The sequence below is a fragment of the Oryzias latipes genome, chromosome 10 (assembly GCF_053564925.1).
Source record: "Oryzias latipes strain Hd-rR chromosome 10, Olatipes_Hd-rR_3.1".
Classification (NCBI taxonomy): domain Eukaryota; kingdom Metazoa; phylum Chordata; class Actinopteri; order Beloniformes; family Adrianichthyidae; genus Oryzias; species Oryzias latipes.
Window position 1 is genome coordinate 17519970 of NC_136246.1, and position 17851 is coordinate 17537820.

The following is a 17851-nucleotide window of genomic DNA, read 5'->3' on the forward strand; positions in this document are numbered from 1 at the left end:
AAAATAATATTGTTTATCACGATTCATGTGTTAAAACTTATTTGGGGCACTTTTTTGCTTCCAGCAAAGAGATTTTTGTGAACAAGCTGCAGAAAAGAAAATGAGAGCATGCTGGTAAAAGGAGTCGCTTGAGCTGCTGAACTCTGTGTTAGGTCTGATGTCAGGTGTCAACAGAGGGAATTATATACGTCTCATGTTTAAGCAAAAAAAAGGTGTGCCAAATGAAAAAAAAGGAAGAATACATAAGGGTTCATTAATAAAAGTGTTGATTTATTTTCCATTGATATTATTTTGTTGCTCCATTTTCAGATTTCAGTAATGTTAGCATTAATCAATTCATTTACAAAGTGCTGGTTTTGTTTAATCAAGGGTCACATGATCACCAGTGAACACCATTATCAGTGAGTTTTTACTTGATTTCTATTATTTGGTTTGTGCTGCAAAGAGCAAAAAGTACCGGTATTGATCTCATTGTCCCCCCTTTTTGTTTTGAAAGATGAGATTGTGCATTCCAGTAGGTGTTTGGATTGTGGTTCTTGCTCACTCTGCAACAATCCATTTTCTAATTTCTGCCCTGCAGCAGAAGCAGCGTCAGACTCATGGTCATTTGCCATGACCAGTTAACCCTTGTGCTATCTTAGATGACCCCACCCTTACTTTGACGTGTTCTCCCTACCATGACAAAGGTGGATAAAGGTGAAGAGGATTTCATGTAATCCATGGACACTAAATCATTGAAGAAAAAAGGTTCAGAGCACTCACTAGTGGGTCTAGATGACCCAACTCCCAACATTAAAGTACCTAGGATAGCACAAGGGTTACATACAGTATAAACAAAATGTTTTCCTTTTTTGAGATTGGAAGAGAAAAGTGTGACAGTGTTTCCCTGAGTCTCAATTGGAGAAAACAGCTACACGAAAGGCAACAATGTTCATCATTAATACTAATAATTATAAATTATCATGCTAAAATTCAATTCAGTCAAATTCCGATGAGGCAGATTATCACAATTAGCTGCTAAAAAGTGTCTCCTGCGTCACTTTGAAGGGTTTTCTTGAACAAGCACAAGGCACCAATGGAGAGAAGAAACTCCCTCTAAATGGAAAATTAGGAAGACGTGTTTTTGTAAGTCCAGTTGATAGCAGTTTCTTCCCTTATTATTTGCACATTTTATTATTTAAATACATTTTTACAATTTTACATACAAGATGTAAGATCAAAGAACAACAACCTTATATAAAAATACATCCAAAAACATCAACACTTGGATAGATATCTGTAACCCTGTTGATATGGATACTGCTGCTCACAACGTTTCCCTTTTATTCTATAAAAAAAATATAATTTCAGTTTGTAAAACCTCGGGTCTCTGCTTTGCAGTTTTTGTCCCTCTGCCTGATCTCCATGGACCGTTCAGCGTGACATCATTCGAACAAACTCTGAGAAGACAGAGAAGGTTAGAAGACAGATGACTGAGGCTGTGTCTGAATTCCTGCCCTAATCCCTAACTCCATAAACCTATATAGTGCTGGACTATCTAGTACCCTGGATTTAAAAGCAATTTGGACACCATGCTCACTCCTATTTTATTTTTTTTATACATCAAATATGACATAATCGATTTCACACAAAAAAATAAAAATGAAATACAATGTTTTTTGCAAAATTGTTCAAATGCAATGCATTGTGGTCTATATTTGCCAGTCTAGTGACCATTGATGCACACTGGTTTTTCGTAGAGACTTCTGCGAAGTTTCTTGGGGACTTTATTTTGGAATTGTAGATTCAGACAGCACTACAAAATGGCGAACGCACCATATAGTGCACTATATAGTGCACTATATATATATGGTCCTTCACTACTCACTATATAGTGCACTATATAGTGAGTAGTGAAGGAATTCGGACACAACCTGAGTCACTAAAATGTTGTCTTACCTTCAAAGTCGACCAAGCCATCCCCGTTGAGGTCGACGTCTTTGAGGATTTCGTTGATCTCCTTGTGGGTCACCTGTTCTCCCATCAGCTTCTTCATGGCTTCTCGCAGCTCGGTCAGACTGATCTGACCGTCCCCGTTTGAGTCAAACTGCTCACAGAGAGACGAGGCAAACACATCACACCATTCCTACTCACTTTAAAACACTCAAGTGTCAGAACCTGCCTTTCATGTCAACTTAACTGCGAAAGTTTTTAAAAAACCTTTAATTATTCTTTTCAAAATCTGGTATTAAAAGGTTCAGTGCTGTCACAGGATGAATGATGGAGAGATTTTTCTAGATCAAGCCTGTAAATGTGATCCAAAGGTCTTGGAGGCTAATTTAAAATGGCTTAAAGTACCTGAAACAACATGTATTTTTTGTTCAGGACTGTTGTTGTTGTTCTGCCAATTCATTTTCGTCAGTGTAGAGAACATTTAAGCTTCGTCATGAATTTCGAAATGTTTTCCCGGCACCTTAGAACACACGCACATATTCATGAGGCACAAGACTTTTTTGAAAGTAAATTTCTTTTATCTATGTTGTTACATATGAATCAAGTTCAAATACTTGTTTTATAACACAGCCATTTGATAAAAAGGTGTATTGACTCACCTATCATAGTTATTATCATTATTGATATTTGTTGAATAAGACATGTTCTGACCTCTTTAAATGCATCTCGCAGCTCCTTGACGCCTATCATATCTGCTGTTTCGGCCAGCATCTTGGGTCCCATCAGCTCAACAAAATCCTCAAAGTCCAATTTCCCACCTGTTGAAAACATACAACAAGGAAATATATCTCCCAGAAAAAACTCCTTAAAAACCTGTGACCAGTCAAACTCATGATTGACGTACCGATCTGCTGGCTCAAATGGATCAGCTCCATCTCTGTGGGCATATAGCCCATCGTCCTCATGCACTCCCCCAGGTCTCTTTGGCTGATGTAGCCCTTTTTGTTTCTGTCAAACTCCACAAATGCCTTGTGAAGCTCTGGTGAAACACACATTGATACTCGTAAGACAACTATGTTAGGAATATTTTTATCCAGACAAACACACACATTGAGGTTTAATGATCCTCTCACCGTCAATCTCCTCAGGCCGCAGCGCCCTGTCCTGTTGGATAGAGACATTTCACTGAATAAAATCTTTATGCGGGACGCCAACGAAGACAATTATTTAGAGGAAATCTTTGGAGGCAGACTGAACACAAAAGCACACTGAAGGAACACTGCAAAAAGGAAGAAAGGAGTTTAAAAGTTGAATAAAACAGAATTTTCTTAATGTCCATGTCATTTATTGAAATGTTTTTTATTTGAAAAAAAACAAACAGAATATGTTAAGGTGAAAATCAATGTTTTAATTTAAAAAAGTCAGATGGTGTGTTCATAACTGAGAGATAGCAGGTCAGAAGTGGTTTGGGGGCATTCGTTTAGTCTGAAAAATATTGGACTATTGTTCCCCCCCCCCCCCCCCATTTATAGGAATTCATTCAGAAACATGAACCCAGTCACTGTGATCTTGTGAAATCAGTGCAAATTCAAAGCAGAAACACTGTTTTAGAACACTATATTTTCCATAAAGCATTCTAACTTCTAAAAAAAACTACAGATTTTTTTCCCCATGAAATTCTTAAAATCAAGCCAGGCCTTTAAAGACCTACTCCAATGAAAAATTGTGTTTTTAACATGTTCTTGTGGCACTTTGGTCATGATGGAGGGCACATACAAAGAAAATTAAGCTGAAAATTGCATTTCGAAGTATTTCTTTATTCAAATCGTTTTGAATCAGGAGCAGATGAAAAAATACTTTTTGGAAAAGAGGTTATTTGTTATGTAGAAAATACACTGGGTGGGCCACAAGTTCCCTGCTCTGCTCCATCCTGATGTAGTCACTTGCAAAAAAATAGATTTATGGACATCTTTGTTTTCCTCGTCTGAACTGGCATCTGGCTCAAAACTGTACTGCTGGGCAGCATCAGGATCGCTCGCAATTTCTGTTGTGCCGGTATGTTAGGTTGGGGTTTCAGGGGCTGTAAGCTAGCGGGAGAGAGTGTAAACTGAGTGCTCTCAGCAGCAGGAAGGGAAAGAGAGGATGGGGTTGTTCCGTGCTAACAGTCCTGCCCACAACTCAGAGGCAAATTTCGATTAAACTACTGCGCAAACTAATGACACAGGTTTTTTGATCTTGGCAAAAATGACATGGTTGTATTGAAAAGACCACTGGGAACACTTTACAATCGATCCAAATATGATCAGAGTGGGACTTACAGCCGTTATGACATCATGCAGGGTTGGAACATGTTTTTATTCTGTCATTGCTTTAGGTTCAAATAAGAAGAAAAAACTTTAATAAAAATAATAACAAAGACATGAATTGTTTCTTCAATATGTTCATTATTTTGTTACAAATGTGTGCTCAAGAATCAGTGGAACGGCAGACTGTTTACATTTGCAGCTAATTTTGCATTGCTGCTCAGCCACTAATCCTCACAATCACCAAAATGAAAAAGGTTTCAATTTCTGAGTGTCTTTTGCAAAGGCTTGCATGTTTATTTTTGCAGTTCTTCAATTTCTTCCCACCTTCCAAACCCAAGCATGCACAGACCCAGAGTACAGGTGGCTTATTTGCCTCTGTGACAAACAGCAACTGAAGGAAAACTGATTCAGTATTAAAACACTCGCCAAATGGTATTTCTCCGGAACTAAGATATTTGCACCTTTCTCTACTCCGACACACTGGATCTATGGCCAGGACGTCCTGTGCACGTGCCACAGACTGCAAAGCTAGTCATTGATTTTCAATTGAAATCATCCATCGATGGCTTTCATATGGAGGGTTTGATTTTCTGACGCACTGGGGCAGGAAGAGGGCAGCTGACATGTTTGGGGGAGCATGAAGCGGGTGTGAAAACGGACAGACACAATCAGACAAAATTGCATTTGGGTTTTGAGACGACACGCTACTATCTGTTACATACGAGAGTCTGAGAAAAGCGCTGCTTAAGGAAGACGCAGGCGGGGCCCACCATGTGGTGCAGTATATTGCTTCTCTTCACCAGCACACTGCTGGAATACTCCCATGGCTTATCCTCAGCCTCCCGATCCTCCTCTTCCTCCAGCTGCAAAGGTTCCTGGCCCCTCATCTCACCCTGCAGGGCCTCACATGTCACCCCCATTTAGAGGCAGTTAAGCCATCACACAACAGCCTTTTATTCTTCTTAGATGAAGAAGGTAAAAACTCACCGATATTAGATTATATATGACTTTAAATGAAATAAACATATTACATATTTTCATACCTGATCACACACTTTTAACAGTATGCCTTGTTTTGGGCTATCCATCCCACATCAACTACGTTCTTTCATAGTAGAGGACCTAAAATGTTTGTGTAACGTTCATTTAAAGGACCAGGTTTCTATTTTTTAATAAAATGAAACCAAAAAAAAGTTGAGACAAAATTAAACTCTGATAGTCTTTAATGGATTGTATTTTAATCCCTTATTTTACATCCAAAAAAATGCTTTTTTCAAAATATTTTTTTCAGTATTTTAAGTTTGGATTTAAATTATTATTAGTTAGTTATTAGTTCATTATTATTATTAATATTATTAGTTTTACTCATTGAAAAAATATATATATGTTATATTCGGACTCATTGCTATTTTAAAATCTGCTTAATTTCATTGCAGTTCAAAATTGAGAAAAACTGCCAGAACTGAAACTTCTATTGTGTTAACTTATTGCACACAAATGCAAGCAGCATCATGGAAACTTCTTTGACCATTGCTGCAGTAAAAAAAAACAATACAATGAAATGTTCTAAAATATAGGCCAAAAGAAGAAACAGAAGATCCACTAATTGAGGCCTAAAATACTTTGATCATTGCAGCTGTGGAGCCCATGACGTTGCATCAGGTCTAAATGGGTCAAAGGACACATCTGTTCTGCACAGCAGCGGATCAATCGTGCCTGCAGCATGTGCCAAAGCCGATCGAGCAAGAAAAACATCCCTATTCTAACAGACAGGCAAGATTTCATTTGAAAGCTGTCAAATTCTGAAAATTTAGCACAAGAAACACTTATGCAAACATGTATGTTTTCAATATCTTCAATTCTGTGACGCAGACATCATTTAAAATCTGTGGACAGATTCCAAACCATCAAGGTTTTCCCAAACTAAAGAGGTGTTGCACAAATAATTCATCTAATAGGAGCTTATTGGCTCCCGATAAAGCATGATGTTTTTAGCAGTGAAAACAGACTTCTTGTTAAAGCACTGATCCTGCAAATTACTCATTCTTTATTTTTGAAACATCATCTTTTAAAAGTGCAGAAGAAGAAATGCAAATGTTTCAGCTAGTCGTCTATCTGCCCCTAAACTCCGGCATGAAAATAAAAAAACTATTAAATACATATATAGACTCTATGAAAATTCTTTGTTTATTTACATATTTTTAATTAAAATTAACGTTTTTAATATGTGTACATTGGTTTTTTGCTTTGAGTTTGTAACAGTCAGCATGAGATTTTACTGCATACACACACATGATAAATCATCAGTAAATTCATGATAAATTCACACCAGTTGTGGCAAAAAGCAAACCAACCTATAAACCGTAGATTTAGACAAAAGGCAATAAGATCCCACCTTTTTTAGGTCGTCTTTCACAGACGGTTTAGTGCAGTTACCCATGACCTCCTCTGATCATCAAGCCGCACAATCCGCCACTCCGACTTTTTCCTGCTCTCCTTTGCTCAAATCCACGGAAAAGAAACCCAAACTAACAAATGCAAACTCTTTAACTGCAGCATCTTTTCTCCGGACACAAAGCTCTTTATCCTCACAGTCTATGACTCTATCTGCCCCTTTTCCTCCTCCTATTCACTCTGTCTCCTCCCTCATTTGTTGCTGATTACTCTTTATTTGTGCGTCTGAGGAGAAGAATTAAACAGACACAAACAGACCAGATTAAATCCTCCTCCGTTTAAGATGAAAACAAGCACCGACAGAGAAGTTAGAGGGAACAGTCCTTATAAAATAGCGACTCGTCGCATTTCGGGCAGACACTCGGCAGAATTGCAGGTTACTCCCCTAGGGCGGGTCAGTTAATTAACCCACCTGCTTAGCGTCCTATTTAAGTCAGGTGTACAATTGTTCATTCTCTCTTACCTTCAGCGCTCATTCTTTGCCCCTCCCTCCTCCCCGGCTTCCACCTGTGGGCTCCGTTACGGGGGTTGTTACCCGAAAGTGTATGGAAAAAATAAGTGTCTCAAGGAATTGAACGGAGCCTTATGCCAAAACGAAGTTGTGAATCAAATTGTGAATGTCAACCTAAAGATGTTGTGAAATAAATATTCTTCTGCAAGAGTTGTCTGACTGAAATGAAAGTTTTTCTAAATGAAAGTAGTTGGGTTACAGTTGGGTTTGTAGAGAAAAATTTTTCAGAGAAAATGTGTTGAGCAGCACAGCCTCTAAATATTTACTTTTGTATAACAAATTTGAGTTATTAACAGCTGGATTTACTAACACCAGAGTCATTAATTTGATCTTTTTTTATTTTGCTGGTTTCAGTAGATAGGCCTATCCTACCACTTTTCGACCTTTTTCTTGTTTTCCGCTTCCTTCACAAAAGTTATGATCAGTTTGATTTAATTATCTTTTTGTCAAGAGTTTGTGACGGTTTGTGTTGCATTTATTTGAGTTAAATGTGGAGTTTAAAATCAATAACAGAGAAAATAAATGGCACCATGGAGTGATGGAGAGGTGAGTTTTCTTTAAAAGCCATACTTTAATCACCCCCCCCCCATGCATCTGCAATGAACTCACAAGCTAATGATGATCAGTTATCAACAATATGGTTTTATATCAACAGGTTTTAAAGTAATTATTACTTTTTGAACGTTTTCTGTTTGCTCCATTGATTTAATCATTTCATCCTATTTAGAATAAACATTTTCACCTCATAAATGATAAACTGATCTCCTAAAAGACAGAACATTCTATGAATCTTTCTTTATTTTGAAAAGCTTTATATTTTCAGTTTCCATCGCTCATATATAATAACTTAAAAAATGTATTTTTTTTATATTTGCAGATTTTCTTTTTTCTTGTTTTGGTGAGACAATATTATTTTTTAGTCACAGAAGAAGTGTGGCAGCAAAGTCACCACTAGAGGTCACTGTTAGTGAGGGGTCACATGTTATATAAACCCTCATTGAATCACGGTGAATTTCTGACAGTAAGATTTCTCTTTTTCTATCCTAACATCTCGCTGATTGAGCATTTAGTCACAGCTTAGGAGCGGCAGCTGTAAAATAAATTAAAGTTTACCCTGAAAAACCTGTTAGGAAGAAGCTGTTTAAGCTGATGAACTTTGATTGTGAGCACTCTAACTCTAACAGGAGCAGAAATACTGTCACTGGAACTCAGAGGATTAAACTGAAATGAACTGAAATACCCTAAGGATAGTGACCAAAATCACTCATCATGTAGGTTTACAACAGTTTTTCTGACGGTAAACTTTGCCAGCTGTTCATGTAACATGCTAAATAAGTCTTCTTTACATGATGGCTTTGCGAAAATATGAATTAAATCATGTTTATTGAATTTAAATACATTTGAACTTTGATTTGTTTCCTGGAAAAACACAGATGCTGGCTCAAGAGCGATAATCCAGTTCGACTTCTTTGGATAAGAAAAATTCCATCCTGCAGAAGGTAGAAACCAAGCCCAGGGGCCTCATTTATAAACGTTGCGTACGCACAAAAGAAGGCGTACGCCACTCTCTACGCAATAGTTGAGATTTATAAAAAGCAAACTTGACGGGAAAATGTGCGGTCCTTCACGCAAGCTCTGACCCAGGCGTACGCACAAAAACGGGTGAAATGAGAAACGGCGACGCCGTCGGCAGATGGAAGAAACACGTGAAAGTGAAAATGACAACACTGCCTCTCATAAATTACATGACGACTTCACAAAGCAAGTCTTACAATTAACAGCCTACACGAACACCCGTTTGATCGATCAGCAGTGAAACAAACAAAAAAAAAAATCTAACGAAAACTACAACAGAAATTCAAATGAACACATATTTGCAAAAAGAAAAGTGAAATATGTTCTGCAATATTGGCATGTTGTGCAATTCATCCTCATAAATAATATATTTAACAGAACGAAATAATGTACAAAACTGACATTCCCGTCAATGTGTCCGTCTGGCGGAGCAGATATAGGTGCAATCAGACAAACAGATGGATAGATAGAGAGAGAGATGCATTAATTGTCCACTAGGGAAAGTTGTTTTCATAGTAAAACATTTCTTCATAAGCTACAGAATTATGGTATTCATGCATATGCCTTTAGTTTGTTTTATTTTTGATGAAACAATGTATGGCGTATGTCTCGACCATTCAGAAAGCAACAAGAAATTACATTTGCGCTGATCAATTTCCCATTTCCACGTCGATTATTACCGACATCTGCAGCTTGTCAGATGTAATTAAATGGAGAGAAATAAAATGCCCCATCACAATGCGTAATGACGCACAATGGCTGATCTTGCGCTCTTAGAAGATGTGGCAAATGGAAGAATTCGGAGTGAACGCATCTTTAGACAGCAAGGAGACTTGTTGGCAAACGAGGACGAGTGGCTTATGAGCCGGTTCCGACTTCCTCTGCGGGCTTTTGGGGGTGTGTCACCCGGTGCATCTGGCGCGTCGGTGTCCCCCTGCGCCTCAGTCACCACTCCACTTAAAAGGGATTCCCCAATTATTGCCGCCAGTCTCTCATCAGGAGGGGTCAGCTCCAGTGTCCAGGGGGGGGGGGGGGGGGGGGTCAGCGCGAGACGTTTTTTTGCCTTGACTTTGATGTCCGACCTTTTCTTTTTTATTTCGGCCACGGTCCGAGGTTGTGAGGCTGCAGCATTTTCGGCGTCTGCCGCCGTCTGCCACTCACGTGCCTTTTTGGCATTGGTAATGCCCACACTGTGCCCTCCAAACAACATTATTCTCCTCTTTTCCACCTCGCCAACGATAACTTCTACTTCACATTGAGTGAAGTTAAGTTTTTTTGATTTTTTCTCCGTGTTTGGCATGGTTTCGCAATCAATGAATATTCATTTGTGGGCGTTTCACGGACTATTTATGGGCAACTATGGGCGTGTCATACAGCCGCAAAAGCTGCGCAGCATTTAGAATTGGTTGTGATTTATTAAGAGAAAGATGCGCAGGATGTGCGTGCGCACGGTTTTATAACTCCGAATATTTCTGTGCGTACGCACATCCTATGTTTCATCCGTACGCCACTTCTGACGCAAATCCTACGCAAAGTTTTATAAATGAGGCCCCAGAACTGTACCTGATGTTTAAAGTAAAGCTCCGGAGAACATTTTATTATGCAAAAGTTTTAAGTACAGTATTCATTGGTTAGTGTCATAAAGAAATGGTTTCCACAGAGGTTTAGATGAAATCTGACACCAACACCTGCAGCTGAAGAGGCATTTCATCATTAAATTTAACCATGTTGATTGTCTTTGTTGTTGTTTTTCTTTTTTGTAAATTAGGGATGGAAACTAAAATCTTTTAGTGAGTGCATGTGTGCTTTTTTTCTAATGCATTTGTTTTACAAAAAAATTCAGTCTAATTTGTGACATATTTTTCAGCATTCCTGCATGCTGTAATGGGACTAAAACAAATGGCTCGATGTAATTTGGCTCATAAATACAAAACTGGCATATACCCTATATACAGCCCATCCCTGACCCTGAAGCTACACCACCCTTAAGCACGTTTAAAGGACCCCCTTCAATGAAAAGTCGATGTAAACGCGAGAATGCATGTTTCAGGCTTCTGTGTTCAATAAAGCAGTTAAAGAAAAAGCCTGGAGCGAGATTCATGAGATTTGACATTTCACACCAAGAATCTTCCAACAGGTCATGAGCTCATAAACAGTAGAGGAAGAAATAGAAGAAGAAGCCCCTCCCTGCTTGTCCAGTGTGAACACTATGGGCTAAACTCGTGATCAAGAAGGAATTAGTGCTTTCTTAAATGTGCATCACGTGCCTGGTGTGTCCATAGCTTAACACCAAACCTGACCAGAGGCCTCATTTATAAACGTTGCGTACGCACAAAAGAAGGCGTACGCCACTCTCTACGCAATAGTTGAGATTTATAAAACGCAAACTTGACGGGAAAATGTGCGGTCCTCCACGCAAGCTCTGACCCAGGCGTACGCACAAAAACGGGTGAAATGAGAAACGGCGACGCCGTCGGCAGATGGAAGAAACACGTGAAAGTGAAAATGACAATACTGCCTCTCATTAATAACATGAAGACTTCACAAAGCAAGTCTTACAATTAACAGCCAACACGAACACCCGTTTGATCGATCAGCAGTGAAACAAATAAAAAAATCAAACGAAAATTACAACAGAAATTCAAATGAACACATATTTGCAAAAAGAAAAGTGAAACATGTTCTGCAATATTGGCATGTTATGCAATTCATCCTCATAAATAATAAAGTTAACAGAACGAAATAATGTACAAAACTGATATTCTCGTTAATGTGTCCGTCTGGCGGAGCAGATATAGGTGCAATTAGACAGACAGATGGATAGATAGAGAGAGATGCATTAATTGTCCACTAGGGAAAGTTGTTTTCATAGTAAAAGATTTCTTCATAAGCTACAGAATTATGGTATTCATGCATATGCCTTTAGTTTGTTTTATTTTTCATAAAACAATGTATGGCGTATGTCTCAACCATTCAGAAAGCAACAAGAAATTACATTTGCGCTGATCAATTTCCCATTTCCACGTCGATTATTACCGACATCTGTAGCTTGTCAGATGCAATTAAATGGAGGGAAATAAAATGCCCCATCACAATGCGTAATGACGCACAATGGCTGATCTTGCGCTCTTAGAAGATGTGGCAAATGGAAGAATTCGGAGTGAACGCATCTTTAGACAGCAAGGAGACTTGCTGGCAAACGAGGACGAGTGGCTTATGAGCCGGTTCCCACTTCCTCTGCGGGCTTTTGGGGGTGTGTCACCCGGTACATCTGGCACTCCGGTGCCCCCCCCCCTCCTCCTCCTCCCGATGGAGCGCTAGAAGTTTTTTTCGCCTCGACTTTGATTTCCGACCATTTCTTTTTTATTTCGGCCACGGTCCGAGGTTGTGAGGCTACAGCATTTTCGGCGTCTGCCACCGTTTGCCACTCACGTGCCTTTTTGGCATTAGTAATGCCCACACTGTGCCCTCCAAACAACATTTTTCTCCTCTATTCCACCTCGCCAACGATAAATTCTACTTCACATTGAGTGAAGTTACGTTTTTTTCATTTCCTCTCGGTGTGTGCCATGGTTTCGCAATCAATGAATATTAATTTGTGGGCGTTTCACGGACTATTTATGGGCAACTATGGGCGTGTCATGTAGCCGCAAAAAGCTGCGCTGCATTTAGAATCGGTTGTGATTTATAAAGGGAAAGATGCGTAGGATGTGCGTGCGCACGGTTTTATAAATCCGAATATTTCTGTGCGTACGCACGTCCTATGTTTCATCCGTACGCCACTTCTGACGCAAATCCTACGCAAAGTTTTATAAATGAGGCCCCAGTTCTGTGTGTGTGTGCATTTGTGTCTGTGTGTGTGTGCCAGGGGCCACACACACACACACCCGTGGCAGACACGGGTGTGTGTGTGTGGGGGGGGGGGGGGGGGGGGGACACCGGAGCTGACCCCTCCTGATGAGAGACTGGCGGCAATAATTGGGGAATCCCTTTTAAGTGGAGTGGTGACTGAGGCGCAGGGGGACACTGACGCGCCAGATGCACCGGGTGACACACCCCCAAAAGCCCGCAGAGGAAGTCGGAACCGGCTCATAAGCCACTCGTCCTCGTTTGCCAGCAAGTCTTCTTGCTGTCTAAAGATGCGTTAACTCCGAATTCTTCCATTTGCCACATCTTCTAAGAGCGCAAGATCAGCCATTGTGCGTCATTACGCATTGTGATGGGGCATTTTATTTCCATCCATTTAATTACATCTGACAAGCTACAGATGTCGGTAATAATCGACGTGGAAATGGGAAATTGATCAGCGCAAATGTAATTTCTTGTTGCTTTCTGAATGGTTGAGACATACGCCATACATTGTTTCATCAAAAATAAAACAAACTAAAGGCATATGCATGAATACCATAATTCCATAGCTTATGAAGAAATGTTTTACTATGAAAACAACTTTCCCCAGTGGACAATTAATGCATCTCTCTCTATCTATCCATCTGTCTGTCTAATTGCACCTATATCTGCTCCGCCAGACGGACACATTGACGGGAATGTCAGTTTTGTACATTATTTCGTTCTGTTAACTTTATTATTTATGAGGATGAATTGCACAACATGCCAATATTGCAGAACATATTTCACTTTTCTTTTTGCAAATATGTGTTCATTTGAATTTCTGTTGTAATTATCGTTTGATTTTTTTTTTGTTTGTTTCACTGCTGATCGGTCAAACGGGTGTTCGTGTAGGCTGTTAATTGTAAGACTTGCTTTGTGAAGTCTTCATATTATTTCTGAGAGGCAGTATTGTCATTTTCACTTTCACGTGTTTCTTCCATCTGCCGACGGTGTCGCCGTTTCTCATTTCACCCGTTTTTGTGCGTACGCCTGGGTCAGAGCTTGCGTGAAGGACCGCACATTTTCCCGTCAAGTTTGCTTTTTATAAATCTCAACTATTGCGTAGAGAGTGGCGTACGCCTTCTTTTGTGCGTACGCAACGTTTATAAATGAGGCCCCTGGTCTGGTGTCAAATCCACACAAGCTGGTTTAAAGCCATGACAGCTGACAAGCAGGGAAACACAAGATGCAACCAAACCCCAGGTGTGGATGAAGGGAGGAAGATAGGAACCAAGGATCGACTGAAGGAAGGATTTGACTCAAACAGAACCAGAAGCAGAGAGAACTTCAGCCAAACAGTGATAGTCAGACAAATAATAAAACATTTAACTTGGATTTTTTGTTAACTCTAGTACCAGGCAGCAACACACCTCTCTGTGCCAATATAAGATTAACCTGAGAAAACGTGCAGGCTGGAAGATTAAGATCTTCCGCACATTGTTGTTCACTGTGGGGACAGACATTCATAGCTTCCTGTCACATTTTCGATTCAGAAACCACCGTGTGAACAAACAGCATCTTGATCACTTAAGTGAGATATTTCTTCAAGATAATGCTCTCATGACAGCAGCAGTTTGGAAATAACAGCCTATCCATCGTCAGTAACAGGCTAGATTTTTTTGTTTGCTTTAAAATACCTGTTATGTGTGAGATCCATCTGCCTTGATTAGGGAAAATTTGACATAAAAAAAAAAAGAATTCTCTGAATAAGCCAATTTGGTTTTTAGCAAGTAAATCCCATTTTACTGGGTCAGTGATGATCCCAAGAGCTCGAACGATGTTTGGATCTTCACAGCATCTTTCCTGCTTTCATTTCAGACTGATGGTTGTTTTCCTTTGGTTTGTTGAAACTATTCAAATATTATTTTCATTCAATCACCAACAGCCTTCAGGCTGAGTCAGTATGAAACAATAAATCTGTTTCTTTATCTGTGCTGTGATCTCTGCTAAACCTCATGTTGAACAGCGACAGCAAAGGCAATTTCTTTCTGGTTACCACGGAGATGCTTCCTGTCTTTATGATTGCAAGCTGAGAAAAGATGCCAAAAAGAGCATCTCAGAATGAACCCAAAAGGAAGAAAAGAGGGACAGAAGCCATGTGAGAAGAGCAGATCAGCAGATGTCCAATGTTCATGATATAGAGGAGTGAATGAAAATGAATTCTTTTTATGTTTTACTTTTTTCCTTTCAGGAAAAAAATGACATTTTGGAAATCCAAGGCGACCTTTTAGTGAAAAACATCTAAACTCAGATTTGTACAATTGAAGATAATCTTTATATTTAAAAAAAAAACTGCTGTTAAAAAAATATAATAAAATAAACATTTTATTTATAAACACATCTCACATTTGTGAGCTCAGCTTAGATCATTCTGATGGTGATGTAACTTTGGTAAATGTAACTTTGGTGGAGATGAGTGGTTTGTGGAGACCATCTGTTTCAGTTTGTTTCCTCTCTGTCTGCGCAGGCTTGCTGGTCTTGAGAGTACTCAGTGTCTTGCTCAGTGATACTCCGCCTGCCTGTCTCTTTCTCCGTCTGTCCGGCCTTTCAGACGGTCGCTGAGGATCGCTTGCATCACCACTGACTTCCTGTTGCTAACCTTGACCGCGCTCTACGCCACTCTGCTTCATCTGACGTGATAAAACAAAAATCCTGACTGACTCACACACAAGAGAGTGTAGTTCATTTCACTGTTTTATGTTTGCGTTTACACTCGAGCGCCGCTCCTCCCATGTCTGACCTTCAGACAGAGGGCTCACGTACGGTTTCGGGTCAAATGTCAGGAAACCATACGCAAGGGATGTGATACTGATCTGATAGGGTGACAGAGAGCTCATCAGATCTCTGACAGTATCTGTTACGGATTACACTGCAGTAATGTTTCCTTAAATCCTCTTTAACATGCTCTCTCCTTACAGCGCTTCAGTTTTTTCTGCAGATCCCATCAATTCCTTAAGGATTTGGAGGTTAAAAGAGAAAATAGTTGGGATTTTTTTGCGCTGTGTAACTTCCTGACAAATTTGGATCAAAAAGGTCAGCAGAGTGAAGGAGAGCGCCTCTCACATGAAAGTAAGCAGAGCTGGGCTTTCAATTTGAACTTAAGCGTCGGGTTTCGATTGAGTTCTCCTGCACGACATTCAATCAGCCAGAGAACTTGATGCAGGAGCAATGGGACACACAGACAGGAAGGCACAAACATTTTCTTGGTCAGACAAAGCAGTCCTACCTGTCCAAACACAGAGTCCACTATAGGCAGCAGGTCTACAGGCTCTGCCTCCTCCACCTTCTCCATATTTCTCCTCTGCCCTCCTGCCAACATCTCCTCCAGCTCCTCGTCCACAATTTCGCTTTCCTCTGCCTTCTCCTCTGCCATCTGCGGCGTCTCTCTGGACTTTTGAAGCTCCTGAAGTGGACGGCTTGCAGTTTGTGCGTCAATACTTCGCTTTCTCTGTCTCTCCACCTTCTTCTTGATGGAAGCTTGCACCTAAGAGGGCAGGGGGGACAAAGGAGATGAAAAAGAATTTTAGAACGCAACAACCGCCTTTTTAGTCACACAAACTGATGGCTTTTTTTTTATTGTGAAAATACTTGTTTTTAACATCATAGAGAAATTCTTATTTTCTGATGCTTATCAGACACAAAGGTTTTCCACATAAACCATTCACAATACTTCCTTTTGAGGCAAAACACACAAAAACAAATAATTTCTTTCATATAAAGGCTCCTAAACTGAATTTACTCTCTATATTAATGCCATCATCACTTCATTACATTTTAAATGTAACTATATAGAAAATATTGTCCAAAAAATGAACACTTTGAATGTTTTATTACACGAATAATTCACTCAAACCATCATCAGAATAAAATGCTTATAAATACTAAAATCACCCCCGCATACACACCTGTTTAGCACTTCTCTCCTGCGGTGCGCTCATGCTTCCACCGCCTCCTCCGGCGGATGGCTCTCGAATGAGCATGAACATCTCAGTGTTACAGACTCACACACACAAACACACAAACAAACACACAGGCTCTCGCCCTCCCTCTCCCTCTCCCTTCCCTTCACTGTTGTTCAGCAGAACAACAAAATAACAAAATAAGTTGGATTTTACCCAAATGTGCAAAAAATGTCGCACACTCTGCTGACAACCTCAGTATTTGACATATTGTTTAGAAAATTGCAGAAAAAACCCATTGTTGAAAGCAAATCTAAAAAAAAATAGTAAGAAGACGAGCGATCAGCAGAGAAATGGAAAAGCTGCTCCTTTCCACTCCTTCCTCTGCTGTTTCCTTCAGAGCTTCAGCAGACACCCGTCCATCTCTGTCTCTGGGTCTTCAGGTGAGGAGCTTTTTATCATCAGTTGTTTTGACTTCAGGATTGAGTTCTGCACCTCTGCCCCTCCTGGTTATCTGCTGATCCTTTAGGTGACACTCTATACCCCCTGAACTTTACCTCTCTCTCCCGTTATCTACCTTTGACACGTCGACCTCTCTCCTTTCCTTCCTCCACCCTTTCCTCCTCAACACAGGGGGGGGGGATTCTCATCTCGTTGTTTTGGTGCTTTCTTTTTCTTTTGCATATTTCCCTTTTTTTTGCTCCTCTTCCATTTTTATTCCCTTCTCCTTCTCAACATCTTCTTTTTAACCTTTCTCTTTATATTCTGTCACTGTTTTGTTTTCTTCTTCAGGTAAAGGATGGTGACACAACAACCTCAGCTGCTGTGCAGGGATGAAAAAGCCTTTTGTTGAACTGCAAGATGTTTCAGACATGCATGATCCCATCCAGCAGTCATGGCTGGACGCACATGCGTGCACGCACAGGTGGGCATGTCACCGCCGACCTCTATTTTTAGACTTCATTGTTCGCACAGGCATATGAACATGTTAGCGTCCTTATCGGCGCTTTATGAGCTCTGTATCACTGCGTTGTTTATCTGTAGCGGCTAATCCCACTAAAAGCCTCAGTTTCCTGTAAATTAATTACCCTCTCAATTGGTTTTCCCTCCTCTGTTGGTTTATGGACACGTAAATTTGAAAGCTTTAGCATGAAAAATAACTGGGCCTTGTATTCTGGTCGCTATTGTCGTCTTACCCCTCCCCTTTCTGTATACCATTTCTCTGCCTCTTGACTTTTCTCCTATTTCAAACAGGGTTTTCATTGATCTCTTCGACCCCATCT

The 17851-nt window shown here is 40.1% G+C and overlaps 1 protein-coding gene across 3 annotated transcripts; it reads right to left on the minus strand.

Moving 5' to 3' along the window:
* Nucleotides 1-249: 249 nt before the first annotated feature.
* Nucleotides 250-17085, minus strand: cabp2b (calcium binding protein 2b). Of its 3 annotated transcripts, none has more exons than XM_011480109.4 (7): nucleotides 16575-17085; nucleotides 15896-16153; nucleotides 3066-3096; nucleotides 2837-2971; nucleotides 2644-2750; nucleotides 1939-2086; nucleotides 250-1439 (listed from the first exon to the last, which is right to left on the minus strand). In XM_011480109.4, the coding sequence occupies exons 1-7, from the start codon at nucleotides 16653-16655 to the stop codon at nucleotides 1414-1416; spliced, it is 786 nt and encodes a 261-aa protein (XP_011478411.1). In that variant the 5' UTR covers nucleotides 16656-17085; the 3' UTR covers nucleotides 250-1413. The 3 variants fall into 3 exon arrangements, with proteins under 3 accessions (XP_011478411.1, XP_078810253.1, XP_004073293.1); XM_078954127.1 differs by lacking the exons at nucleotides 15896-16153; nucleotides 16575-17085 and adding exons at nucleotides 4961-5131; nucleotides 6634-6802; XM_004073245.5 differs by lacking the exons at nucleotides 15896-16153; nucleotides 16575-17085 and adding an exon at nucleotides 6634-6802.
* Nucleotides 17086-17851: the final 766 nt, after the last annotated feature.

Coding starts and splice junctions, on each gene's coding strand:
- cabp2b (XM_011480109.4), bottom strand. CDS start 16,655: ATGTTCATGCTCATTCGAGAGCCATCCGCCGGAGGAGGCGGTGGAAGC. Junction 2,972..3,065: donor GCGGCCTGAGGAGATTGACG/GTGAGAGGATCA, acceptor GTGTTTCACCAG/AGCTTCACAAGGCATTTGTG. Junction 1,440..1,938: donor TGGCTTGGTCGACTTTGAAG/GTAAGACAACAT, acceptor CTGTCTTCTCAG/AGTTTGTTCGAATGATGTCA.